Here is a 27,880-nt window from a genome sequence, read left to right as displayed (position 1 = left end):
GAAGGGGCTTAAACGATTCGTGTGTTGTGTTGGACACAAACTGTGGTAAAAAAAAATGTGATGATGAGAAGAAGCCAGAGCTGTGATTCTGATTCATGTAAAAAAAAAAAAAAAAAATGGTGATTATCATTAATATCAATGTGGATATTACAGTATATTGTCACTGTGTATCCTTAAAAATAGTAGGCTTTTAGGGTGACCCTCGTCTACAAACTAATGGAGAGAGGGGAGGAGAAGGAGGGAGACAGAGAGGGAGGGAGGAGAGAGGAGAGAGGAGAGAGAGAGAGACTGGGCTAAGTGGACAGACCTCATGTTGAGCTCAGATGAACCTCGGCATCCTTTTCTTTCCCACGTTGGATCATTTCAGCTCCGTTAAACCAGAGGACCGGCGGAGCGGAGCGGAGCGGCAAAGCACACGGTAAGCTTTATTCTACTCTACTAAAGCACTTTTTTTATTTAATCTTCACGAGTCACTAGTTTATCGAAGTGAAGCCTCTTTACAGTCTCCCTCTCACACACACACACGGACGTGACAAGTTTCCTCTCCCCGGCTACCTAGCTTACTTTAACGGTTCAGTTTGTGGACGCGGCGCGGCGGTTTTCCAACTATTTCACCGGCACAGTTTGAAGGAAAACAAAAAATAACCTTTCGCCCCTTTTTGTCACCGAGAGAGAGGGGTGAGACAACATCAAGAGAGGAAACCTGACTGAAGCTGAAGCGCCGGGTTTTCTCTGACAGATGGTGCTTCGCATTTTTTGGCTATCGGTGCCGTTGGTGTGTGTGTGCGCGAGCGCTCGCTTTTGCGCGCCATCCTCACCTGCCGCGTGCGGGGAGGAGGGAGGGGGGTGGGGGGTCGCTGGACAACGGTTACTAGCCGACAGCCATGTTTTGTTTTTTTTGGGACGCTGCATTCATTATAATAGTTAGCCCAAGTGTGTAAATCACATTAATATACATCAACTAGGTCATTTTTCCTGCTTCCTCCAACAAGGCAAGGTCACGCTCCGGGCTGTTTAGTGTATCTCCACTGGATGGGCTAATAAGCAGTCCAGATGTGAGTCTGTGTTTGTGTGTGTGTGTGTGTGTGTGTGTTTGTGTGTCTGCACAGAGCCATCATGTGCTTGCTTTGAGAAATGTAATGTCTCTGTGTTTACAATGTTATGTGATGTCTAAGAGGGCATTATCATCTCATACATTTTATAGATAGATGAAGGAGCACCTTGTAGCCAACAGAGGCATTTTTCTCATGACATGGCCAAACACTTGCTCAGCGCAGTGCTTGTGCTGTTGAATCACTTAAGGTTAAGCTGTCTGGGTGTCAAACCTTGGCTACAGCGAGGTGACTGATGTGCTGAGTACAGTTGGCCTCTCCTGGCCAGTCCGATTCGGAGAGACTTCAGAGATTTCTAGTCGCAGGAGAGAATGGATGAGGGGTCTATAAGCATTAAGACGAATGGCAGGAGGAGAGAAAGCCAGAGGAGATCTGTCCACGTCTGTAAGGAGGAGGCTGCCCTCCTCTCAATGCAGTCCCACCACCTCCCCCCCTCAACCCATTCCCTCCCTGCCTCCATCTCCCATTTTTCCCTATGTAAAAGGCCTGACATGCACGGGCTATTTTTAATAAAAAACGAAGTAGCCTTGTTGCAGCAGAGCGACTCGATGCAGAGTGAAGTGAGACTGAAACAGCGATTTGCAATTTAGAGCTATGTCACCGCACATCATTCCATTCTGAGCCGGCAACAGCAAATCGTCCTCACGCTTTCATCCTCTATCCCTGCCTTACATTTCACACATATCTCATACGCACTCACACTCTAAAGACTTCAAACAACAGTGAATGACATGTACTGCTGGCAACGTGGTTTCAGAGCAAAGCTAGCAGGGGAGAAATGTAAGCTCAGAGCTCGGTCGATGCTAATACACAAGGAAGGAAGACAAAAGTGTTTTGGCTGAACCGCTGTCTTGTATTCTGCAAGATTTAAGATGAAGGCAAACAGATGCAAATGTTGAACATGAAGCATTACGCACAGAGAGCTGGAATTGGTGTAATTGGGGTGCTAAAGAAAAACATTTCAAGGATGAATTTCTTTTTAAGAAATAATGCCATGAAGATTAGTAATTACTATTACTTTTAACTGTGATCAAATGCTTAAATTCAGTTCTAAAGCCTACTTTTTAGAAAGTAGGTCAGTATCTGAAGTGTAAAAGAACATTGGTTTCATTTTCATGTGTCCTTCCTTTCATATGAAGCATATCAATTTGGATGTATCAGAAAATTTTATGGTCCATATTATTCAGTGCCATCAAAGGCTCTGTGCATTTCTACAGAGTAGGCCCACTCTGCTTATTTGCATCTAAATTAATCAAAGCATACGTTTCACTTTAGTTAGTCAGATATGAGGCCATGCACATTGTCACGGATGTCATAGCCACACAATATTGATCATCTGCACATAGCAGCTCACGCACTTAAATCTTTTCAAAAGAGATTCATGAAAACTTTATTTAAAAATGTGTGAAGAAGACCGCATCCATGCATATCTATGACTCATGCACTGTGTGCATGTGGGAGATAATGTGTGCCTCCATGCGTGCATAAAGGTGAAAAACAGATGTCAGGGAATCTACTCTCATTGCAGGCAGAGTGATGGATGCAGGTGAAACGTGCATGGAGATTACACAGTTTGAGTCTTGTTAAGCCGCTGACACTTTTCAGTACATCAAATTTCAAAGATCAATGGCCAGGATCTGACTCAAATACTAACGAAACTCAAGATCATTAAACTTTTGGGAAATGAGGACAAGTCATTGATTGAATTATTTATGAGTCTAATTAATCTCTTAAGGGGAACTTCTTTCACTACTGGGCATTGAGGCATGGGGAGACCATCTTTAGGGGTGACATCAATCACCTGATGTCCAGGCAATTGTGTGTGACGAGGAACAGTAAAGTACCCGAGCTCCACCTCATCGCCAGACCCTCAGGCTCTAAATTAATTGAAAAATTTTAGGACCAGACTTAACTGTCTGAGAATGCCTGAGTGATCAATAATAGGATTCACACATCACAGCGATGACAAAAGCAATGAGGATGATATGAATAACAACATCTGGTATAGAGGGAATTCTAGGTAATTTCTTATCAGACCGTGATGTTCATAATTTCAGAACAAAACTCACAGCTATTTTTACAGCCGCTGGCAGAGAGCTCAGATTAGCAAACAAAGCTGTTCGACAAACAGTAGAAAAAGACTCAATGTATCAAATTTCCTCTTTGTAAGATAATGAGTAAAATGTCAACTTATCTTTGTTTTTCACTTCTGTGTCTTGAAGCACTGAATTGATAATAAGTGTGTCTTCTCTCAGGTGATCCTGTGCAGCATGTGTGCTGCATGGGGTGACAAAATGAAGACTTGGGAGAAAAAACCTGAAGCAGGAGGTGACACACAGAACAACAGCACAAGATGGACCATCATGAAAACCTACTTCTGATCAACCTTTCTTCAGTTATTCTTTGAAACAGCCTGATCAGTTATATCCTAGCGATGGCAGCACATGTCGTGCTTCTTTTTCTTTTATTCTGTAAAGGGGGAAGAAGTGGCATTTCAGTGGCTGTTGGACTTTTAGAGGAAGAGCGGGACTTGCAAGCAGTATCAAGCAAAAAACAAGTTTTACCTCATCCAGAGTCTGCAAAAAACTTTTTTGTGAGTTTCAAAGAATCGCAGAGCCCGCTTCAGAATGCAAAGGATGGTGTAAGAACCCTGCCAAATGTGGCTTTTAGTCAAAATGACAGAAAAACGAATGATTTTGACTTGAAGGAAGAAATATCGAGGCAAAAAGACATGCTTAGTTATCCTATATCAGCTGCCAAATCCTTAATACCTAAACATAGCCCTGAACTCAGTCTGAACCACACGAAAAGAACCAATTTGACTAATGGAGAGGTTGAAGGTGTAATTAATGCTCACAGTCTAGAGCTGAGTTCAGAGGAGGAGTACGCTCTCCAGCCTGAGCTCCATTTGGAGACAGGTGTCGCTGACGTTCTGCCTGAGAGGACATGGGGCCAATCTAAATGGGTCACGGAGTCTGAAGACATCCGGCCTGGGCCTTACCTGCTGGGAACGGAGCCTCGTGCCCGTCGCCGGAGGAGCTGGCTCTGGAACCAGTTCTTTGTGATCGAGGAGTACAGAGGGCCAGAGCCTGTGCTTATTGGACGGGTAAGCTGTTGTCAGCCAATCAGCATGTGAATAACCTGTACCTTATTGTGTGGAGTTATATTTGTGCCTCATTGCTGAGAGCAAAATGGGATATTTTGAACATAGGAAAATGTTTTTTACAAGCACATGAACATTTTTTGTAGACAGAGTAATTTAATTCTGAGAAAACAAATTTGTTTTCTGCACAATATATTTATTTACGTGTTTCGTAAATGAATGTATTCGTGAGCCATAATCCAAAGAAGTACACAGTGAACCTCCTATAACTCAGTCAGGCTCATTTCCTCTCTCTATTTCCTGCACATTCCACAAATGTATTATAAAAACTAGATACCAGACTCAATGATAGCGCCCACTCATTTGAATTAAAATGACTTGCTGTGCGCATGAGACAAAGAAGTTTTATGGATTTCAAGTTCTCATGGCATTGTGCGGCTCGCTGCACATTCACACAAGTGTTTCTCTCACTGGCTGCTTGGCCCCACTTGTCCTGTAGGCTTTGCAATGGGACAGCCACATGCAAACAAAAATAGCTTTTCTTGGCTCTTTGAAAGTTTTACAAACATTCAAACCTCCATGGATTTGAAATCCATAATACAAAGAGTAACAGTTGACCGTGTATGTAGTTGAAGGTGTCCTGTCAAGTGTTTTGTCTCTCTTATGAAGGGTGCCCTATGGGGCAAATGTGGCACAATTCCAGCCAATCTGAATATTATAGTTGGTACTTTCTAAATGGCTGTTTTGTGTCCAATAGGATTGCTAGTAAAATTGTTTGTTATTAGGGGAGTAGCGAAGCACCGGAACAATGGAGAGACAAAGTCACTCCCCGACAAGTGGACCATCATGGGTCCATGAGTTTGTCAATTCAAAAAATAATTTTTCAACTCAAGAAACTCGCAGTTTGTCAGTATAAAGTACAGTATATACGTAAATATAAAGACTGAACACCCAACAGTTGCATTAGGGACACTCAACAAAACCCATACCGAAACTCTGTTGAACAGGTCAGAGGCTCAATCATCATTGTGTTACCTCATTCAGCAATAGATAGTGACTCAACAGATATTTATATACCTGAAAATCTTCGAGATTATTACTTTAACAAACCTAGTTTTGTGAAACTTAAATTGTATTTGTCAGTCTGTCTGTACTTTAATTAGTCTATTAGCAGGCTGACATATGTAATAGCTAATTAAGCTCTTTGGCTACCTTGACGATTGCCACAGTCAAGGCATTACAATCATCAATGAAGTTCCTTTTAAAAAAGTAACTGTTCCTTTAACTTTCTTAACTGAACCGAACCAGAAGTTAGCTGTCTCAGCCAACAGAAGTCTCTAGTGCACACGCTCTATGGGCCTCAACGTGGAAGATCTGTGTCACTCTGTACCTGTGTAGCTGAGCTTTTGCAGCTTTCATTGAATGAATGAACCAGGCCCTCCTCCTACGCTGTATCCAGATTGCCCTTGTTAGATCTATGATTTGACCCCGGGATCTTCTTGCTGTGAGGCAACAGTGGTTAGCATGAGATGTAACATGCTCTGTCCAACAAAATATCCTTGTTTTCAGATTTATTTAGTTATAGGCACAGTTTAAGCAAAATGTAGATTAATGATTGTAATGCCAGCAAGCATAAAGCTGGAATCATCAAGTTTGCTTACTATTTTAGACTATTTATTAGTTAGCTTTTGCTCTCAGGCTAATAGTACAGATAAAAAAAGCATGTGCAAATTTTCACTCAAATTGAAACATTTTAACTTGCCTCAGCCTCTGACTTACTTCAGAACTCAGCTTTACTTCCTGTTATTTTCCTCCAGTTTCTCTCTTTTTTTCCTTTGGTCTCCATGTCTATAAGGCAGATTCAAAAAGCAAGCAAATTCCCACTCCATTTTAAACTTCTGCAACTTAAATTCCATTATTTCAATTGTAATATATTATTTACATATCTTTATTGACTTTGAATGCCTCTGAAATTCACTCCATGTTCTGCCTGAACAAGTCCAGTTGAGTGTGCAAACTCGAGAGCGCAGCTGAGATGTAAAGAGCAAGAGAGATACTGTGAACACGCAGATCAATTTCTTGAAGACCAAATAGATTTATTTTGTTTGCCCGATAACGGTTTCTCTAAAAATCAAATGTATGTGCTTGCGGAAACTCTTCAGTTGTATCATTAATGAGGCACAAATATAACTCTGTGTAATTGCAGTGTTTGTGCAGCAGTCCCCCCACTTGTCGTGTCACATACTTGAGTCTTTACAGTCGCCACACCAGCAACCTTCAACTGCTGTCGGTGTCGCAACTCGAAATGTGTCTGAGATGATTTAATCCACTGCACACCTGAACCGTTGGGATCCCTGGGGTTTACTTGTAGCATTTCACAGTCAGGCGCGCCACACTAATGCAGCTGCTGGCAGCTACTGTATACTCAGAGTAGGATTATATCAGCTGTAACGCTAACATGGAATGCTGCCAGCCACTTTGTAGCTAGCAGTATACTTTATAGTGACAGTCTAGATTGGATTCTTACCAGTGCAGTATACACCTCATAAATGTTTAATCTTCTTCTCTGGTTGTTATTGGTACGGTCAGGGAGGGGTGTTAAAGCAATCAGGAGAGGCACGAGGCTGCTCATTTCTCGGCAAGCATAGTGTTGATGTTGATATTCATGTAATAAAGCAACCCTGCATTGCGAGGGGGTTGGAAGCATGTTTTCTCTCAGAGGCAGCCCAGTTTCTTTGCCAAAAATAGAGAGATTATCTTTTCAAACCCTTTGCCGGTACAAGGTTCGAGGTGAGTTATCAACTGTTCGAATCACAGGTGCTTCAACCCATGCAAAGGAGGAAGATTTTGGCTGCCAAAGAAAGCAGTAAAAACCCCAGAGGTGGATGCGCCGCATGAGCGAGAGGAGGGGAAAATTCAGATTACAGAGTAGGAGAGAAAGTGACAAAGCAATTGGAAGAGACAATTTCCTCTTTTTCCAGCTTTGTTTTGTACGGGGCGGATAAATTTCTTCCCCACCATGAGAGTGTTTTTCCATGCTGACTGAAGCACAGCGGGACTGAGCCAGCAATTAGACAGTGAGGAGAAGAGGACTAGAAGGATAGAAAGAGAGAGGATGGAGCGGAGGGGGTGAGCGGAGGGGGAGAGCAAAGAGCAGGGGAGCGAGATAGGAGCAGACTCTGACAAAGATGTCTCTCGTGGTGAAGTGTGGGCTCAAAATCGAAGCACGCTTTAAGGAAGAAAGGAAGGGAGAGGGATGTGGGTGGAGGGATGAATAAAAAACCCTGAGTCCCTTATCTAGCAATTTGTAGGGTATGCTATCATGAGTTTCTATAATCCCCAACTTTATCCTCCAAGACACACGCGCAGAATATACACTAATCTTATATGGTTTCCTGGTCTCTGCCTGCATGCCGTGCAGTGTGCACGATCATGTCGTTAACATGCATCATACTGGAATCCTATCCTAAACATCTGTCTTAAGCGCACAAATGATTCGACTAATTATACACATATCATTATGCAGGCAATTACATTTCTCTATTTCTCTGCGACAAAATTACTTCAAAAATCATTTTCTGTAAAATTGTAAACTGTCATTGTTGCAGCTGAATAAAAATTGAGGCTTTAGTTCTCATGAGTATCTGAGGTCCGCAGCAGAGGTTGTGAGTAAGCCTTATGGATTACGAACATGTGCAGATGCGCCTTAAGGGTAGAGAGATGTGAAGGTTCCTGGTCAGAAAGCTCAGTGTGATGAAGGCTGAGTAATCTCTTTAGCTTTCTATTTCTGTGTGTTTGGCCTTTTACCTACCTCGCTCGCACTAATATCCACTCTGCCATTAAATACCAAACGTGTATTCTGCACCAGAGAGCAAAACAGACAGTCAGAGAGAGAGAGGGGGGATGTGGTGATGGTGGTGGAGCTGGAGAAATGTGAGCAGATGGGCATTCTGTGTAACTGAGGTAACTTGATGAAAAGAGAGACACACAAGGACTGGAGAAAGAGGTGGTTTAAAAGGTACAGGAGAGTCTAGGCAGATGGATTTACAAGACGGGGAAGAAAGGGACAGATGGATAGAAGAGACAGAAGAGATTTGCAGCCTGTCTTAGCAGAATGCATCTGTGAACATACATGTAGGACATGTGCAGGACCACTGTCCACGTTGAAGTGGTTTTAACCTCAACAAACCCCCAATGGCATGTTTGGTCCAGTGAGTTAATTAGCTGTATGCATCAGTACTCATCCCGGTCCCATATGTATCTTCCACACCTGGTGCCATTCATTTCAGATTCACTGAGCGCATCCCTTCTTAACATAAATCACCCATTTCACACAGTCATGTTTGCGCTGCTTGCCAGACAAATAGATGAGTGTTAATGAGCGATACCTGCAAACTGTGTGTGAACTTGATGTTGCCTGTAGGCGTTGCAGTCATTTACTCCGCATGTTTTTTTATTTTCCAGCTGCACACAGATATGGACAAAGGAGACGGCCGCACTAAGTATCTGTTGGAGGGAGAGGGAGTGGGCTCTGTGTTTGTTATTGACAGCAACACGGGAAACATACATGTCACCAAGTCTTTAGACCGGGAGGAGAAGGACGAGTACCGTCTCATCGCAACAGCTACAGACCGTCAGACCGGCCGAGCCCTGGAGCCCTCCTCCGAGTTCATCATCAGGGTGCAGGACATCAATGACAACCCGCCCATCTTTCCCGATGAACCCTATGTTGCCATGGTGCCGGAAATGGCCAACATAGGTAGAGCATTTTTATAACATGAAAGTGATTCTCCACCCGGAACCTCTTGAAAGGGGTCGAGATGTGCTGTCCTTAATGCGGAGATGCAGCTGTGGTCTGTTTGAAATTAGGTTACACAAGATTCCAATAACGATGAGTTTTCACAGCAGAACTGGCAATTCATGCTGTAGTTGAGATATTTCAGTCTGGACCAAACTGACCAGGCAGACCAGCAACGGTCTCAGCAGAGCGACGCGGTTCACTAGACTGAAATAATTTAATGAAAAGAAAAAAACTTTGAGCATAATCTTTTTTTCAGAAAATAGTCAAAAATGCGCATCACAACTTCCCAGAGCCTGAGGAGAGTAAGTATTTAGATGTTTGTTTGTTTTTTAACAACAGAACAATCCCCCCCCCCTCATATATGTTAAAGAAAACCTTGACATCTTTGCTCGACAGTGACAGGCACCAGTAATTGATTATCAAAATAGATCCCATGATCCCCATCCCGTGTCAGTTATCAGGCAAATCACTGCAGTTCTAAGCCATTGTCAGAAGCGTAATCGACTTCCCTCTTGTCCAAACACATTCTTGGTATCTTGCAAACAATCATAGTTTTGCCAGAATGAGGCTAAACACGCTGCTTCTGGCACAGCTCCAGAGATTCAAGGGCAATTGCTCAACATGAAAACAGGCTGTTTAGTCATATTTTGTCTAAAAGATGAACGTTTTATAGATGCGGCACATACAGATAGACAGTGGAGGAGTGCATTATGCTTTTAATCCTACAGCTGTAAGTACTTGGTATTCAATAGACAGACATTGGGTGGAGTATCACTTAAAGCTTATGAACCAGCCACCAGCTTTAAGTGCTATACTTTCAAAAGGGCTGTTTGACTTATCACCTTTGTCGTCACTTCTCTTTCACAGGGACGTCGATAATCCAAGTCACAGCCAGAGATGCTGATGATCCGACATATGGAAACAGCGCCCGGCTGGTCTATGCGATTACACACGGCCAGGACTATTTCTCTGTGGACCCTCAAACAGGTTTGTGCCATACATCCCCTCACAGCTGTTTACCATAAAACACCTCGCCAGCTCATGATTACACTTTATACATAAATCCCAGTGGTGTGGTTAGAAATGATATGTTATATCTTTGCTACCATATGTCAAATGTAGATAAGAACATTTAACTTGCGTTTCATATGATCTGCTGAGAGACGGAAAGTAGCCTGGAGTCGTATGTTTTTTCGATGTCCTAATTCCAAAATGTATGCATCTGGCTCGCTTTGATGGTGATTTCCAGAGACGTTGTGTCACTGTGAAATCTGTTGCAGTTGTGATTTTTGCTCCGCGTCACGCTCTCCCCCCTCTACCAGGCGTCCTGCGGACAGCAGTACCTGACATGGACCGTGAGACTCGGGATGAATATCTGGTCGTCCTCCAGGCCAAAGACATGGGAGGTCATTTGGGTGGATTATCAGGCACTACAACCATCACCGTGCAGCTGACTGATGTCAACGACAACCCCCCTCACTTCAGAAGGAGTAAGCGCTGCTGTTATCAGATCACCACTTTACTGCTGGCTGCTTTCTATCTCTGCAGCAGTAGAATGTGTATGCGTGTGTGTGTGAGTAAGTAAAGATTAAAGTGATTAAACATCCTGTAACGGCGTTTGTGACAGCAGTCTGATATTTTTTGCCTCCTCTGGGTCCTGGTCGTCTTGACAGGTGAAAGATAAGATATAAGCTGTAAAGTAGCTTGTCAGTCGGGTATTCCACTTTTCATTTGACTCACTCACCCTAATCATTGTTGTTAACGTCAGTCTGAAGAACATAACCTTTGCCAGGATGAGTGGCATTAACATTCACTCCCGTTTGGTCCCTTAGATTCAAATGGACTGTGCCTTGACGAAAAGTGAAAGATCATGTCTGCTTTTTTCTTATCCAAGCTTTTCCCTGTTCCATGCTATTAATATTTCATCTTAAAGTTCAGTGCTTTCTGCTTCAATAGACAGTAAAATCACTGCAGAATGTGTCTAACACTTTGAGACATATACTGCATTTCTCTATATACTACCTCTCTCCCCTGTTCGCTTTTTCCCCCTCCTCGTCTCTACTTCTTCTTCTCCCTGACAGTCTCTGTTTACTGCCATTCATCTTCATGTTTAAAGCCCCCTTTCCTCCCGTTGATATATTGTGCTGCAATACAGAGCTTTATAGAAGCAATTTAATATTTCCAAATGCCAGCAGTGCGTTATTTATTTACTGATACCTGACCATATCTTTTCTACCTCTATTCAAGGTCATTATTTTCTGTTTGACAATAATGCCACAATTTAAGCAAATGGTTCATTTAGTATGCTCTTTGAATGCGAGGGGAGGGGCGGTGTGTTTTCAAATGATCTTCATAATGTGGAGGATTTAAATGATTAATAATCAGCGAGGTAGCGCTGCTCTGATTAAATGAAAGCATTTCTCTGAATTTGCAGCATCACAAGTGATCATGTGATGCCAAGTAAGTGACAGGACCCGCCACAGATCACTGACTTAAGAACAGATTAACTCAGCAAGCTTTAAGTAATAATCTGAAAGATGTTTATTGAAATACATTGCTGATAAGTCACTATCTATTGCCGATGAGTGACTGAGCCTTTGGCCTACTGATTAAAACCCTTGCATTTGCAGTATTACAGACAACGGGACTCCCTAAAAACCTTGTATTTCACCTGGGGTCGGCGCCTTACGTCCTGCCTCACACAGTGTGTTGTGTGCCTGATGTGTGTTCTCACCAGCTTGCATTGGGTGTCTCGTCACTTGTATCATCAAACAGAGATGATTTTCATTTTTTGTGATCGTTGCTGCTGTGAAACACCGAACCTAACCAAATCTTTTAAATACCACAGGACAAGAACCTTGACTGCAGCAATAGAGCATTTTATACTATATCACCAAAAGACAGTTTTCCAAAAGGTTTTCAGGCAGAAAACTTCTCAGAAACCACCCAAACAGTTTTACAACCCAGATTATCAACTCCATGCACATAGATCTGAGGTCAAATACATAAATTATTGAAAAACAAAGTGCACTCAGGGCACGAGCTGAGACTGTCACGGAGCTCGCTGAAGCGTGCACTGCCCTGTCCTACAAAACCACGCCCATCTGGGTGTAATTCAAAGTTTTAGTGAGACCCATTTGGCAACATTCCTGGAAAAAATCACAAGCAGCGCAAAGGTGGTGATGCTTTTGACATTACCCAGCAGTGGTTGGTCCACCAGACAGGGTAGGCTAAGCTAACGCAGTATACTCACTCTTCAGCTCACTTGTGTGTAAAGCAGCTTACTGTTTTTTACCGGCCTCTGTTAGCATTGCGAGTAAATTGATACTATGGCCGAACAAAAAAAAGATAAGATCGATGACCATAGACGATGAAACTTCAGAAACAAGTGCAAATCTAGAGACGAGGCAACAGTGTTTGAAGCGAGTACCACCAAAGAGAATGAAACGGAGATCTTCAAGATTGTTACTTTGAATTCACAGTTTAATGGCAGTTCCATTGAACAACTAATTATTGAGAAAATGTATCCTATAATAATAATAACTACCATTTTTATATTTAGCAGGTATAATATTGACCATGTTCACCACCTCTTTTTAGTGTGTAAGCATGCTAACATATACTAATTAGCGCTAAACACAGAATATAGCTGAGGCTGATGGGAATAAAGTTAGTTTTGTACACCAAAGTACTGGACAAAGTTTGGGCTGATGGTGGCGCTAGATGAAAGATCAGGGGATCAGAAAAGTCAGTAGGCTTTATCTTCCGAATGTCTATATTAAATGTCATGCCATATTTTAGTCTAGACCAAAGTAGTGAAACAGTGGACCAAATGCCATGCCACCAGCAATAAAATTATGACTGTAACTTATGAATACTTTCATTATCAGTTGTTTGGTTGATAAAATGGTAGAAAAATAGTGAGTAAAACCAATCCCAAGTTCCAGGAGACCAAAGTGATATCTTCAAATACCTTTTTTTGTCTGACCAACACTTCAAAACCCACAGATATTCAGTTTACAAATGATATATTCCTTTGATTCAGCTCAAAAAAATTTGAAAATGTCTAAAATAGACAGTATGTGGACAAAGTAATTTACAAATGCATTAGATTTGTAAAGAGAGGTGTTAATGAAAGACACTGAAAGGATGTTTTCACATTTTTATCTGTCTTAAAACATGCAAACGTTCCTCGTCTCTCTACTCGCTTACTTCCTGGCACAGTTCCAGTGTAAGGCGCGGGGTACAAACCCACAGTCCATATTATGTGCAAAAGTGCATTTAAAAGTTATCCAAATTTAATGTGAGGCTTCAACAGTCTGAGTTATTTATATTAAGTGGGTATCTTCAAAAGTCACAGTTTATTTTAGTAAAAAAAATCCCTCTTTGTGTTTCTGTCTTTACGCTGCAGCTCAACAAGGAAAAAATGTACATTCACGCAAATTTCCGATATGGAAAACACTTGATTTTATACTGAACAGTAGATGAAATTTACTATACGCTGACGTCTGCAGATGTAATCCATCATCTCTTACATTTGAATTGCGTTATGAGGGATCTTTTTAAAGCCAGTTTGGACAGGTGGAATGATTACTATGACCAAAAACTGAGAGTTTATTTTTTGCACCGAGCTCAGAACCATTATATTCATTGTTTTTCTTCTCTGCAGGTGCGTGGTCATTCTCTATATCTGAGCTCGCAGCACCAGGTGTGGAGGTGGGCCGCCTCACTGCCACCGATCCCGATCTGGGAGAAAACGCACTGCTGGAGTTTACGATCCTGGACAGTGAGGAGGCTGAGATATTCAATCTAACAGGGAGAGACAAGGAGGCTGTCATTGTTCTGAACAAGGTGAGCGACAAGAAGTCGTTCATTAAAAGTTTTCATAATAGCCAAGGTTGAAGCTACACGTAGGTGGTCCGATAATGAGAAAAAAACATCTAATGTGAGATGTTTCCAGAGATTAGATGAATTTGCTTTTGTCGAGTGTTGCAAATTAATTTGAGTAACGTTTCATTACGCCGCTCAAACGGGCTCTGTTGTCGACAGGTTCAGACTCCCAAGGCTCCACACGAGCAATTAATGAGTAACAATGAACTAATAAGCAGCTGGTGTGAAAAATTGTAGCTCGTTTGAAGTGATTTGGTCGCGTTAAAGGCAGCCGGTGTGAACTTTTCTTTTTGCTTTTAAGCATGGGGCATTCAAAAATAATTATTGCTCAGTGAAATCTTAAATTAAGAGGATGTGGAGGGTGAAGCAAGAAGAGGCTGATGATTAATAACTGAAATTTTAAAAGAGGAATAACTTCAAAATTGAATATTGTTCGTGAGTTATATAAAGAGTGAGACAAGTATCTAAAATGAATAATGAAACACTGCATGTGGGAAGATATATACAGCACATATACAGTATATATGAATCGTATATTGAAGCTTTATTCTTCACCCGGCAGCTGCTGGATTATGAGACCTGCAATTCTTACACTTTCTCTGTGGAAGTTGCCAACCCTTTCGTGGACGCCCGCTACATAAGGAAAGGCCCCTTTAAGGACCAGACGACAGTCCGGGTCATGGTCCTCAACGCTGATGAGCCTCCACAATTCTCTCAGGCTCGGTACCATCTGGACGTGTCCGAGAACTGCCCCCCTGTCTGCTCTGTTGGCCGGGTCTACGCTGTAGACCCAGACACAGGACAGAGCACCAACATCAGGTGGTTATTACACCATCACTCACTCATGTAGTCACCCACTCAGGGCTCTCTTCACTGTCCCTCTCCACATGTTACTTTCTGTATCCCAGGTACTCCATCGATCCCCAGTCAGACCCCGAGGCTCTGTTCCGCATCGCCTCTGACACAGGCTTTATCAGCACAGTGATGGAGTTGGACCGTGAGGAGGAGCAGTGGCATAATATCACAGTCATCGCCACACAGAGGGGTATGTCAGCCCCTCTGCCCTTGGGTGCAATGAGCAGCAGACCTTACCAGAGTCATATCTCAACGAGAGCACCGCCTTGAGTCGGAAATACAAAACTGGGAGTAAAAAAATGACTGAAAGTCAGTGGTAATTTCTCCATTAGTGTCGGTTTCCTTTTCTTTCAGACAATCCAAATCTTGTGTCAAGGGTTGTGGTTGCCATAGAGACACTAGACCAGAATGACAATGCACCGGAGTTGGACAGGCAGTACACAACGTCTGTATGTGACTCCAGTGGCCCCGGTCAGGTCTGTTCTTCTTTTGGTTTTGGGATGTTAAAATTTAAAACAGTAATGTTGGAATAAATTAATTATTGTTAACAGTTAAACTACTATACAGAGAGCAGTGTTGGGTAGCCTTACCTTTGAAAGTAACTTGTTATATTACAAGATTACTGCCATTTAAAAGTAACTCGCCACATTACAGCTTTACTGAGAAAAGTAACTCGTAAGAGTACTTTTGCATTATGAAAATCCCTTTAAGATTCCCAGCACATGTTGCTGTTTATATTTTATACTTTAAAGGTACAATATGTAAGAATTGTCCACCTGTCACATTCCTACTCCAAACCAATAGGGGGCAGCATATCACCAGGTCAACTGCTAACTGCTGCTTACTGTAATTGCCTCAAAGTACTTTGCTCAGTTAGCTGTGCAGCTAGCGATATTTATATATTTTTGTTTTGATATTTTCAGCAAAAGTTCTTACAAATTGCCCCTTTAAATATATTGACTCTACCTCAACTTTTATGTTTTATCACAAAACGTAAAATCGAGCAGGTAAAGGGGCACATACAGCCTGACAAGTTCATGTAGCATGTAATTTTGTTTTACAGTTCAGCTGCAATGAAAAAGGTAGAATTATTTTAAGTAGCAGATGTGCAGACTTTTGGCTGCTAATGATCAGACAGCCAACTTAGCCGAGCAGCTGCTTCTATGAAAACAAGAAAAACGCACATATATAGCCACAGTACATCACATTTCTACATGCGACTAATAAACCAGTTAATTAGGTCAGGGATTGCAGAATATAACAGTGCATGATGCAGAGGCCGTGTCCTGTCCACTCTGCTCTGCTCTGGCCGTCTTGCCAGCTACAGTTACACTGACACAACACAACCGCACTCAGGGCGATCACACAGAGACGAATTGCTAGAAAAGCATCTCCAGCAAAACTATTGTTTTTCTACGGTACATTGCACCTGGCAGGTGCTCCTCTCCTGCACTGCGGGTCGCTTATTTCTTAGAAGTTTAAATATGTTCAACTTTAAAGTGCAAGGCAGAGGCCTCGCATTTCCCAGTAATTACATATGATGGCAGGGTGTCATGCAGCCCTGCTCCACAGGCACTCCACGCTATTTTGTCCAAAACAGGCTTTTCTGTGGTGTCTGAGCCGCACCTGTAGCGACGACTCTGTGTGATCAGCCCCCGATACATCCACAGGTGGCTGCAAACTGCGAGCCAAGAAGTAGGAGAGAAACAGAAACAGTGCAGATGCATTTGGAATTTATTTTTTTGGCAACAAAAGAACAGAAAAAGGGAAATACAGCAAAATTCTTACAGTAACTTGTATTACTTGAAAACGTAACTAAATAACGTATAACTGCAAAACTGACCGGTTTACTCACAAAAAAGTAAGCTGAGTACTCTAATGTGTTACTTTGTAATACATTACCCCTAACACTGACAGAGAAGTAATAACAGAATGTATGTACATTGCCTGGCTATTGCATAAAATATAGTATCATAAAGGAGGGTTGGATTTAATTAAAACATAAGGGTTATAACTTTAAATCAGTTCCTGCAGTCAAACAGAGCAGTTTTTCCACTTGCAACTCCTCATCACATGATGCATAATTCAGCAGTTCCACCAAAGAGTGCTTTTCAGATGGCAGATTATTAATAGTGTTTAGATTACTGAAGGGGTAAAAATGAGAGAAATGTCAAAATATTTGAATATAATGCCATCCTGATCTGTGTTCTGCAGGTAGTTCAGGTCCTGCGAGCCATCGACAAGGACCAAGGAGGACAAGACACCCCGGTCCACTTCAGCATCCCTCCAGAGTCCAGCTCTGCACTCAACCTCACCGTCCGGGAAACTGGAGGTTAAACCCATTAGCACTGTTTTGCTTTCAATCCAGAAACACGGCTCCAGCCAAAACTGGTGCAATTCTGTTGTGCACTGACCATGTTTGATGTGTGTTTTTTTTGCTGCGTTATCAGGTGTGACAGCCAGCCTGGTGCTCCAGTCAGCCTTGGAGCCCCTCCCTGGCTTCTCCTCATCCTTACTCACCCTGTATGTGCCAGTTGTGCTGCGCGACGGAGCCTCCGGTCTGACCAACACTGGCACGGTCACCGTGACCATTTGTCCCTGTCTGCGAGGGGGCATGCAGACAGAGGATAGAGGGAGACAAAGGGACAAGAGATGGGAGAGACACATGGTTTGTCTCCCCGTGCCATCTGCCTCTACGTCACTCATTTTCAGTCTGGTCACTTTACTGGCCATGCTGGCGTGTGTCACCACTCTGCTGGGTAGGTTTGATCGGCTCTCAGAAGTCTCTGAAGCTCTATAAATGCAATGTTTATGACTTTTTGAAAGATGCTGAGCAGTTGTGTCAGGTCGCCTCTGTAACATCTGAAGAGTACGTGGTCATGTGTCTCCTCTTTGCCCTTTAGTGGTGTGTGCACTCTCGCTGTCATTGCGCCATCAGAAGCGAGACTCCCACTCACCCTTCGAGGAGGATGATGTCAGGGAGAACATCATATCCTACGATGACGAGGGGGGAGGGGAAGCGGACACCGCCGCCTTTGACATTACAGCGCTGCAGAGCATGCACAGAATACAGCACATGCACAACAACAGAAACATGTGAGCTGTTCCCCAAAATAAATAATACAATTTATCCTTGCGGTGGTGGCTTATGGGAGCGTGTGCATGTGTGTGTGCAACTGTGTGCGTCTCTGACATTTATCTTTTGGCACAGATGGTACACGCAGCCGAATCCGCCAAGGGCCAGGACGTACAGCTGGAGTCGTAACCCGCGCCCCGGTCTGGACCCTCAGCAGCGACCGGGCTCAGCTCCGCTCTACGGACGCCTCTGCTATGGTATCCACACGCTGCCTGTTCTCAGAGATTATCCAGCTGGGCCACTGGAGGCAGGTCTGCAGCTAACGCAGCTGACCCATGGGCTCACCGGAGGTCATATCGGCAATTCCCTTGTCATCCAGAACCAGAGCACCTTTGAGCCCCTGCTACGCTCTCCTGAGATGAGCCCTGGTTGTTACGAAGCGGAACACATGCTGGCGAAGAGCAAAATCACAGAGAGAAATGAAGGCAGTGAAGCAAACGCTGCTGAGAAAGAAGCGGATCAGGATCAGGCCAAGGTCAGATTAAAACACGCACAGATGAAAACAAGCAGCAGTCAGATGGAAGCAAAGAAAGGCCACTAGAATATGAATCGTATAACCAAGTGAATAATAGTATTTCTCTATAGCCTAAAGCAGTCATGACTAAATATGCAACAGTGTGACTCATCAGAAACTCGTGGGTGTGGTTTGGTCAGATTTGATTGACAGTCGCTGTAGCTGCTTCCTGAGTCATGCACATCAAACCAGTGAGAAGAGCTCAGACATAAACACAAATACAATAACCGGTCATGTGAAATAATCAAAACTGTTCCAACTTTGAAAGATAATAGTTATTTTAGGATCCCATCACTCAAAGTAAGAAGGTCATCGAGAAACATTTTAGCGCCTTGATTGCTGAAATTTCACTACTTTTAAATTGAACACATAAAAAGAAAAACAGTAATTTCAATAACTTGATTTAAAGATAATGATTTATGTGATGTTATTTGTCAGTTTGTTTTGTTCACAAATTCGAAAGGTTAGATGGAAAGTGTAAAATATTCCAAAAAGCTTTATTCAGTTTCAAATTAAAGTTGCCACTTCTGGATCCTAAAATTCTTGTTAGTTTAAAGTTAAACAAATAAATCTACAGAGATTGTACAAAGGTTCAGAATGAAAGTATCTCTTTTCCTTACAAAACATCATTATGTTTGTGAATTCCCTGGACAAGAATTCTTGTAGCTTCTAACAAGGTTTGTCGTCCAATAGTGTAACGCTGTTGGTATCACGTCATATCTGTGTTTCGTCAGCATCAAGAGGCTGGTAGTTGCCAGTTTGTGGAGAGAAGAGCGTAAAAGTGGCTGATTTCTACGGTATGCGTCCAGCATATTGTACTGCCCAAACGTTAGCTGACTGGTTAAGTTCAGACACTAATCTTTTTTTTTATTGTCTGTATCTGGTGTAAGTGTATTGATCTTCTGACCTAAAGGTTTCAAATTAATTTAAAAGAGACAACAAAATTTCAAGATGAAACATAAAACTTAACCATCCCGTCTATAGAGGGTATGAAAAGGAGTCGGGATGGAATCAATCAGACCTCAGTCCAACCAGGATAAGAGGAGCATGTTTTAATTTTCTTTGGAAAATTTTCTACTCCTTCAAAAACACTTTTTGCAGTTGCAGAACTTATCTCATTCAAATCACATAATTCAATACAAATGAATACAGTGACTTCATTAAATTTCAGCATTAAGTATTCAGAGGTGATTGAATGTCACGATTAGCAATTTTTTCAGTTGATTAAAAATTTAAATCATTACAGCCTGTCTTTGCTTCCATCCGATTATCTCTTCATGTGTCTGAATCATCTAACATCTCCCTTCTTCATCGTCTCTCTTACAGTTGAACCCAACGGAAACGGAGTCGACACCAGCCAGCAACACTGCTAGACTGACCAACTGTGACCCAACTGAGTCTTCATGCCAAAGTCACTCCAGCTCCTCGTCAAACCAGCAGGAGGGGCGACCGGGGTCATCGCAGACTCAGATCAGCACTGGAGCCACCAGCTGCACATTAGACGACATTGATACTGACTCCTCCATTCCCTCCGTTTCAGAGCAGAATTATTCAAACGGCACACAGATCAGCTCTGTGAACCCTCCTGTTTACCTGACCGGAGACACGTACAGCATTGTTGGCTCGCTGAACAGCAGAGGGACGTGTATGAACGGGACTAGCGGCAGCGGGTTGTACCCAACGGGAGTGCAGCTACTGAACATGTGCAGACTCCAGAGAAAGGATTTGACCCCACAGCCTTTGTCCTTACCTGGGGGGTTGTTTGGTAACAACAGAGGCTGGCTGAGCGGGGCGGAGCCTGCGAGAGCAGAAACCGGCAACCCGCAGCCACTCCGCATGGAAGACCTCCTGAATATCCGTCTGGATCAGGTCACCTTTGACCTGTCTCAACCGCCCTATGACTCACTGCAGACTTATGAATTCGAGGGCCGTGATTCAAGGGCTGAGTCACTGAGTTCTCTGGAGAGCGATGTAGAGAAGGACGATGGGCAAGTGGTGGGAGGGATGGAGGAGCTAAACCAGAAGTTTCAGCGGCTGGTGGAGATCATCAGAGAGAGGGAGAAGGAGAAGGAGAAGGAAGGAGGAGGAGGAGGAGGAGGAGGAGAGACACAAGTGACCGAGGGATGGGAGACTGCAGAGGCTAAGACTCATAAACAAGAGGGCAAAGAAAAAGAACAGCAGAAATGGGATTTCTAGATTGCGATGAAAGAACAGTCAGAGAGAGGAGAACTTTCTTTGACGGTGATGGATTTTAAACACAGCAGGGGTGGAAAAATACACAGCCTCTGACAGAAATCTCCTTGTTTCCCCCCCTGCCAGGAGAAATCCAGGAGGCTGACAGTATAGCTGAGATTTGTGGAATCAGTGCACAGCATATAGTTTTCACCTCCACTATGTTTATAAGATGCATATGGAATCTGTCACTTTTCACACTTCTCTTGTATCTCATATTAATAATGCACTTGGGCTTTCAAAGTGAAAGTTATGAAAAATTAACTTTTATTGAAATATTGATTCTGAGCCCTGAAAGCTGCATTGTTAGAAAATAGGCCTCATCAAATATTGACCAGAGTTGTGATATTTAATATTGATAGTTTAATAGGGGCACGCTCACTAGAAGTACTTGGAGATCTGAATGAGGGATTTGCATTTGAATTGGAGAGTTTTCAGACCACACAAGCGTACAGTAATGTAGGCCTACACTGCCACGAGCTCACTGAGCCTCTCCGACGAGTCTTAAGTATTTATATTCTGTAGGTCTGTAGAGAGAGTCCAACTCCAGCGAGTAGTCAGTAGTAAAAACCCGCTCACTATGCAATTTGCACACAGTTAGAAATGATTAGATTGTCACTGTCAAAGATGTTGTGAAAGTACAGTAAATGATGTCCATATGTAGATAAACATCAACTTCTGCTTTATTGCTCCAGAGTGGACAGTCTTTTGGGAGCGGGTGGGGGCTATTTAATGGAATCCACACAGGAAATTAAGCATCTGATGTTCAGTTATTAAACTGTTGCAGCCTTACAATATACAGTGCTCCACGTAATTTCACCCACACAAGATTATTTATAATTCACTATTGTGTTTGCGTCTGCTCGTCTGGAATTATCTCCAAAGGCTTATTTATCTCCCACGTTTTAAAGAGACAAAATTAGGCAAAAGCCATTATGCGATGCAGTACACACAGGCATTGTTCTCGTGACGAGCCCTGAACACAGAGGCAGCCGCAAAAAAAATCAGTATTTTAAGGACGTGTCATTCAGGCAATCTGTCACTCGACAGTGACTCATTTCTTCAGCTATTTCAAAGTTCATTTATTATTCAGAAGATATCAGGATTAGTTTTAACAACATTATTTTCAATAATATGATAAAATGTGTTTGACTTCCTGCAATTATTCTCACTTTTTGTCTACCTCTTCAGTGGGATTTCAGGTGTTAATCAGCCACCGCTCTAATAAGACTGCGATGCCTTCGAAACTAAATTTGACAGAAAATCTCTCGCGTCCTGACAAAAAAAATGAGGTGTAAAAAAGAGACGGGACTCCTCAGGCAAGAGAATGAAATGCAGAGGAAAAGGAGTGGGATATTACATGAAGTGCCAAATGATAACTAGTCATCAGCGCGCTGCATATTGTCGGCACACAGTGTGTATCCGGCATAATCCAGAAATATCATTGTACAAGTGATTAAGACATGAGACGCAAGACATGTCCTCACCTAGAGATCTGGAACAGATTTAATTTAACAATGAACTAAATATAGAAGCAAGTTAAGAGTGTGAGAATATTACCACTTCAAAAAAAAAAGTTAGACCGAAATAGAATAACAGAAAATTAAAATATGTTTGAAATTCAAATGTCCTAAAAGGCGTATTGCAATTCACACACTTTAAAGACTGCCAAGAAGAGTGCTGTGAAGTGGAGGACAGCAGCGTCTGTTCAGCCAACAACGGCTGACAGTACGATGGTGCCACCTACAGCTCAACAGATAAACTGCAGCTTTGCCTCATCTGTAAATGGTAATAAAAACAACACAGCAGCTGTAAATATTGGTCCAAAAAGCACAACAGAACTCATCTTAAAAATCAGAAAATGTATTTAGATATAGACCATAGTTCATATTGATTCATAGAGAAAAAAACAGTTTGATTCAGTTTGTTTTTTAAAAGGTTTAGTAGGCTTGCTGCTGTGGGACAACGTTCGAATTGCACATCTATTTTAAGACTTAATATGGAGCTAAGGGACAGTGTGAACATCACAGGTGAAAGAGACGAGTGTCAGAAAAGGGTGAGGAGGCGTTTGCTTGTTGATGAAGGGAGCGGGACTTTTTCTCATCCCAGAGTAAATTCTACTGTTTTCTACGAAAAAAACACAACAATCGGTGTCAGTTTCAAGCAACCGAATAGATGTGGATGTTAGTTGAGTGAGCATTACATCTCTGGAGAGCACAATATTTTTAACTAGCTCCTACTTTTACTCTTTTCAGAAAGCAGAACTACAGTGAAATAATGTCAAACATGTCATATAAAGTGACAGTCGCAGCTCTTATAAATACAGAATGGCTGCAGTGTTCTGTAAACAGGATATCACATTTTGTCATGTTTTCCCTCATTTTTGTGATTACGATGACAAAAAGTTATTTTCTAGTTTCTTATTGTCTGATTTGTATTCTGTGTAAACGTTATTATTCTTTTAAGGTTTATAGATGCTAAAAGGAGTTTTCACTGGTGATGAAACAGTCTCACTTTAATGTAATTTTACATGGATAACAAGACCATTATCCAAAATAACCATCACCAAGCAACCAAATCTGTTAGCTGTAGGATTACATGTAACCTAGTTTAATTTACATTGTTTCATAATCGTCATATTAGAGTTATAAATCTTAAATATCACCAATAGTGGCGTATTTTTCTGTATCTCCTTTCAAAACAAATGCAAACGCCAGCCAGATGGAGATCTTTATCATAGGAAGCTCTGGTAGTAATACCACTTTTGTCCACAGGGGTCGCCAGAATAAAAAAAAAATGAAAATCCTTGTAGCTGCTTTAAATTAGAGTGCAGCATCTCAAATCCTTTGTGCACTGTTAGTAATTAATAAGAGAGAGAGTTGTACCAATTCATTAGGGTCATATCATTTTAAAATACTGAAAAAAGTCCCACCTGCAATGGCGCCATGCAAAGACACGGGGCGGCAAGTCGGGATGGCTTTTCTTTTAAGGAATCATGAACAAAAATGTTTAAAAAAAACAAGTGTCACAGTAGAAAACACTTTAATTGCCTTATATGCATAGATAGTGATTCACAACACATCGTCCTCCGTGTGTACATTATGCAAGCAGAAATTCTTTAAGAGAATTAAATCCCCGGACTCATAATGGCCTGCAGGAGGCAGTATAGTCAAACATCAGCTATAAACTGAGCACACTTACACAGCAGTCTGAATATAATCTTGAAACTTTACAGAGTACAGATAAACCCTCATGAGAGCATTTTAATACACGTCACCATGAAACCTCCACCTTCACCAATGGCATATTACCAATGCCATAACTACTCATATAAATGTGTGCAGCCATCCTTATAATGAGCTTAAGCAAAGGAAAAAAAAGTATTTTGGAGCACTTCATTTTGGGATACTGCCACAACAGCTACTACTGACTGCCGGGGTTTTCCGCTGTCTCTCTGTTGTCTCGGAAAAGAAAGAGGATGGCAGCAAACGAGACAGTCGCAGACATGAAGCGACGAGTACAGACATCGCCGCTGGGCTTTTGTTTTCATTTGATCACATCAGAATCAATCAAATGTTGGAGGAAAAAGAAATGCAGGTTAAATATAGTAAGCAACTCGTCTGTAGCCTAGAAATCTTTCCCCATCAGAATAATACACCAATACATCTAGATATGTGTACTCTGTATCAAAGGCTTATAGATATCAAGATCGTTTCGCTATAAATCCCAGTTCTGCATAAACACGTTTGGCCGAGTTGAGCTGAGACTGAGCCTTTGTCTCTTTTCTTGTTTCGTCTCATTGTACTTAGTTAAAAAAAAAAAAGTTTACAGTTTCATTTTACAGGTCTGCAAATTTCATGGTAAGTGAAAATTTGAAATTACAGCTCCACAATAATTACCTCAGAATTGACTGAAAATAACCACATCATTATTTAATAATAATATACAGCTAATTTCTAATAAGCAGTCAATAACTGGTGACTGCTTTACTTCTGCTGATCATGCCATTTTAATATTTTCTAGTTTCTGTCTAACTTCTATGGAAGCCCTGAGGGGCCAATCTGAAATGTTTTATTTATTATTTCCCATCTTATAATCTTATTATACATGCAAGAGTTCTTTGTCGAAGTGTTTTACATCTGTGTGAATCTGTCATCATCTGAGAACGACATGTTGTAAACGCCGTCGCTTCCAGGTCCATTTTCCACCGTCTTCACCTGCGTCTCTTCTTCACTGTCCTCGTCGTCCATTTTCTGGTTCTTTTTGCTAGAACAGGAAGCCAGAGACAGGACTGACTCAGCTCAGTAATCACATGCACAAGCTGATAAATGTACTCCACCTACAGCCTGCTTACCGTTTCTTTTGGATTATGGGCAACACCAGCAGAACGACGATGCCAGCAAACACGGCGCCCATGACCACCCCGAACACAATGAGCCATGGAGGGGTGTCGGGGGCGACCGGTGCTGCCAGGGTGGGAGTGATGCCGATGAACTCCAGAGTTTGATCACTCAGCAGAAAGGCGCTGTTGATGCGATTCCTGGACTTTCTGTTGGAAAAATAAAAAAAGTAGATTATTTTTAGAATACTGACTATTTTCAGGTTAATATTCATCTGTCACAAGTCTGATTTTGCTGCAGTGATTTGCCACAGATGCTCTTATTTTGTGCCAAAACCCCGGGAGATGCAATGACTTCTCAATGTCCCAGGTCCACCCAGCATCAAAGGTAAGAGACCAGGAATCTTCATAAGTGCTCGAATAGTTGAAAGATGTGGCATCTTTAGTGGCATCTAACAATAGCAACCAAATATCCCTCTTTCCAAAAGAAGGGCTCTATTTGACACAAATATTACTAATTTCTTATTAAAACATCATTTTTTGCCAAAAGATCCTCGTAAATCCTGCACACTAAACCTGTAAACTGGCTCGATACCAATGTCCACCATGACATTCGAGATTCTTCATCAGTTTCAGAGATGCCTGAGGAAAACCTGGAAGTTGGCGAAGTAGGTGAGGCTTACAATAAAGATGCCCTACATCGTTTTAATATTTGCTTATAGCTCAGCACACCCTTCATTTAAATCTTTAAAGCAACAATATGTAACTCTATACGACTCTCTTTCCATCCGTCATCTATAAATCCATTTATCCTTTTGCAGGGGTTAGGGTTAGAGTCGATCCAAGATAACACTGGGCGAGTGGTGGGGTGAGCCAGTCATATGCCCGATCATCAAATACCATAGGTGTTTTTTACCTTCCCCTATAAATGTGACCCAAATCTGATCTCACATAGAGCTGATCTCTATAATAACCTTATGACTTTATAACATTTGTCCTGTTACGTGTTCCCTGATGAGCGGGGAAGCGCGTTTCAGCTTCAGCGTGTGCATGTGTGTCCGCTGATCTCTGACAAATAAACAGCCCTATGTTAAAACACAACCACAAACAGCAATGATGCTATTTCTAATAGATCTTCAGTGCGTTTTCTCACGGCACGCGGAATAAATGCTCTGATTGGTCCGCTCACGCATGCCTGAGCCAGCACCACTTACAACAACAGTGCAGCCGTTCTAAATCAATTCTTACGTGCCAAACTCGCCACTAGAAATAAATTATGTAACTGTGTGACATGGTGACGTGGTGTGATGTGACATGGTGACGTGGTGTGATGTCACAAAGTCACAGAATTCACGGCGAGACTACTGACGAGGCGTTTCAGGTGCAGTGTTTTCTGCAGGAGAGACGAGCTTCTGTTGGTTGTGGACTTTATTTGAGATCTTTTACATGCACAAGAATATAAAACACTGAAGGAAAGGGGGGAAAAACAAAAAAACATCATATCTATATACACCAAACAAAATAAAATGGCATCAAAACCAGATAAATGAAAAATAAAACATGGACTCTAAACGTCAGAGCTGAATGTGACCTCTGACCTCATGAGGAGAAATAAAATACGGGGATTTTAAGAAGGAGCTGCAGTCTCACTGTGTCATGTGATTACCTTATAGCCTGCGCCACGTTTCCTTTAGCAACAAGTTGTGAAGGGTCCTCCAGTGATGTCACAACGAACCAGAACGACACTCTGGGAGTCTCATCACAGACGATGATGTTTGACACACTGGTGAAGTTCCACAAGACAATAAAGACAAGTCAGTTTCCCAACCACGTTCATAAACCATGAGTCACTGCTTTCATTACGGTAAAAACAGATTATGTTATAGTTTTATAGCTTTTGGGCCTCTATAAACACACACAGAAGGGTTCTTACTTATATTCCTGGCCGCTGAACTCACTCCTCATGGCAAAGGCCAGAGTTGCTTGGAAAAGGAACATTTCATTATCATTCCAGACGTACTGCAATAACAAGCAGAGATCGTGTGTAGTTTTCAGAAAAAAATGGCTTTTAAGGTTAATTGATCACCAGATGGACCTTGTCCTCGTAGCAAGCAGTCGCACAATATTCAGCATATTAAAGATTAGCTCCAGGCAAGAACACGCAGCATACTATATATAAGTTACAGTATTTGAACATCACATGACGGATAAGACTTCAGTTTATTCATGATCTGATGGTTTGATGAAGATTTAAATATATACGTACAGCTTCATCTCCCAGAGCAGTTTTGATGCTGAGTCGCACATAGTAGGCCTCTGGAGGAGCATCTACACAGATAAAACATATTTCAATTCACTGCATTAAGGATTTAACAGCATTTCATGTTGAGTTTCTTCAGTTATTTCCCCATACAGTTAGAAATCATCGCATATAGGCCAGCATGTTATTCAGAACGGCTGTTGATGTCAAACGGAGGTCATTGTTAGGAGGCAAACATTTGAGTTATGCTTCTAATCCGACTTTGTCAGATTAGAAGCTGCATTCCTCGCCTGAGAGCTCGAACCAGACTCCACAAACACAATGCCTGTGTTTGCTGACAGTATCTTAGTAGAAATAGTATTCAACCACAGGTTTTTCACATTTTAAAGGTATAACATATGGTCACTTACCTTTTGGACAGAGGTCTTCTGCCGAAGCAGATGATAACCAGAGCAGGAATAAGATCTTTCCCAACATTTCCCCCAGAGAGCAGGAAGCAAAATGATGACAAATCCAAGTGGAACCTGCAGTGATCAGTGATTTGAGGAAGTCAGCAGGAACACCACTGGATGCACCCTGAGTTTAATGGTTAAGCCAGGACACGCCTGACTCCTAGACCATCCTCTTTTGTGAAAAAA

General features: G+C 42.1%; 2 protein-coding genes across 2 annotated transcripts; one reads left to right on the top strand and one right to left on the bottom strand.

The window, feature by feature from the left end:
- The first annotated feature begins 323 nt into the window (after window positions 1-323).
- cdh24a (cadherin 24, type 2a) lies at window positions 324-20,757 on the top strand. Its single transcript, XM_073476394.1, has 15 exons — window positions 324-418; window positions 3,972-4,218; window positions 8,680-8,974; window positions 9,884-10,003; window positions 10,339-10,506; window positions 13,686-13,867; window positions 14,469-14,725; window positions 14,815-14,951; window positions 15,116-15,237; window positions 16,976-17,093; window positions 17,212-17,520; window positions 17,665-17,857; window positions 17,973-18,372; window positions 19,738-20,448; window positions 20,731-20,757. Exons 1-15 carry the CDS (start codon window positions 324-326, stop codon window positions 20,755-20,757), a joined length of 3,381 nt encoding a protein of 1,126 aa, XP_073332495.1.
- Window positions 20,758-23,668: 2,911 nt separating this feature from the next.
- Window positions 23,669-27,719, bottom strand: cltrn (collectrin, amino acid transport regulator). Its single transcript, XM_073476556.1, has 6 exons — window positions 27,653-27,719; window positions 27,249-27,310; window positions 26,916-27,001; window positions 26,649-26,765; window positions 24,998-25,192; window positions 23,669-24,909 (listed from the first exon to the last, which is right to left on the bottom strand). Exons 1-6 carry the CDS (start codon window positions 27,717-27,719, stop codon window positions 24,777-24,779), a joined length of 660 nt encoding a protein of 219 aa, XP_073332657.1. The 3' UTR covers window positions 23,669-24,776.
- Window positions 27,720-27,880: the final 161 nt, after the last annotated feature.

Source organism: Pagrus major, chromosome 11 (assembly GCF_040436345.1).
Source record: "Pagrus major chromosome 11, Pma_NU_1.0".
Classification (NCBI taxonomy): domain Eukaryota; kingdom Metazoa; phylum Chordata; class Actinopteri; order Spariformes; family Sparidae; genus Pagrus; species Pagrus major.
The sequence above is the reverse complement of the archived record's forward strand: the minus strand, read 5'-3'. Positions and strand labels throughout refer to the sequence as shown.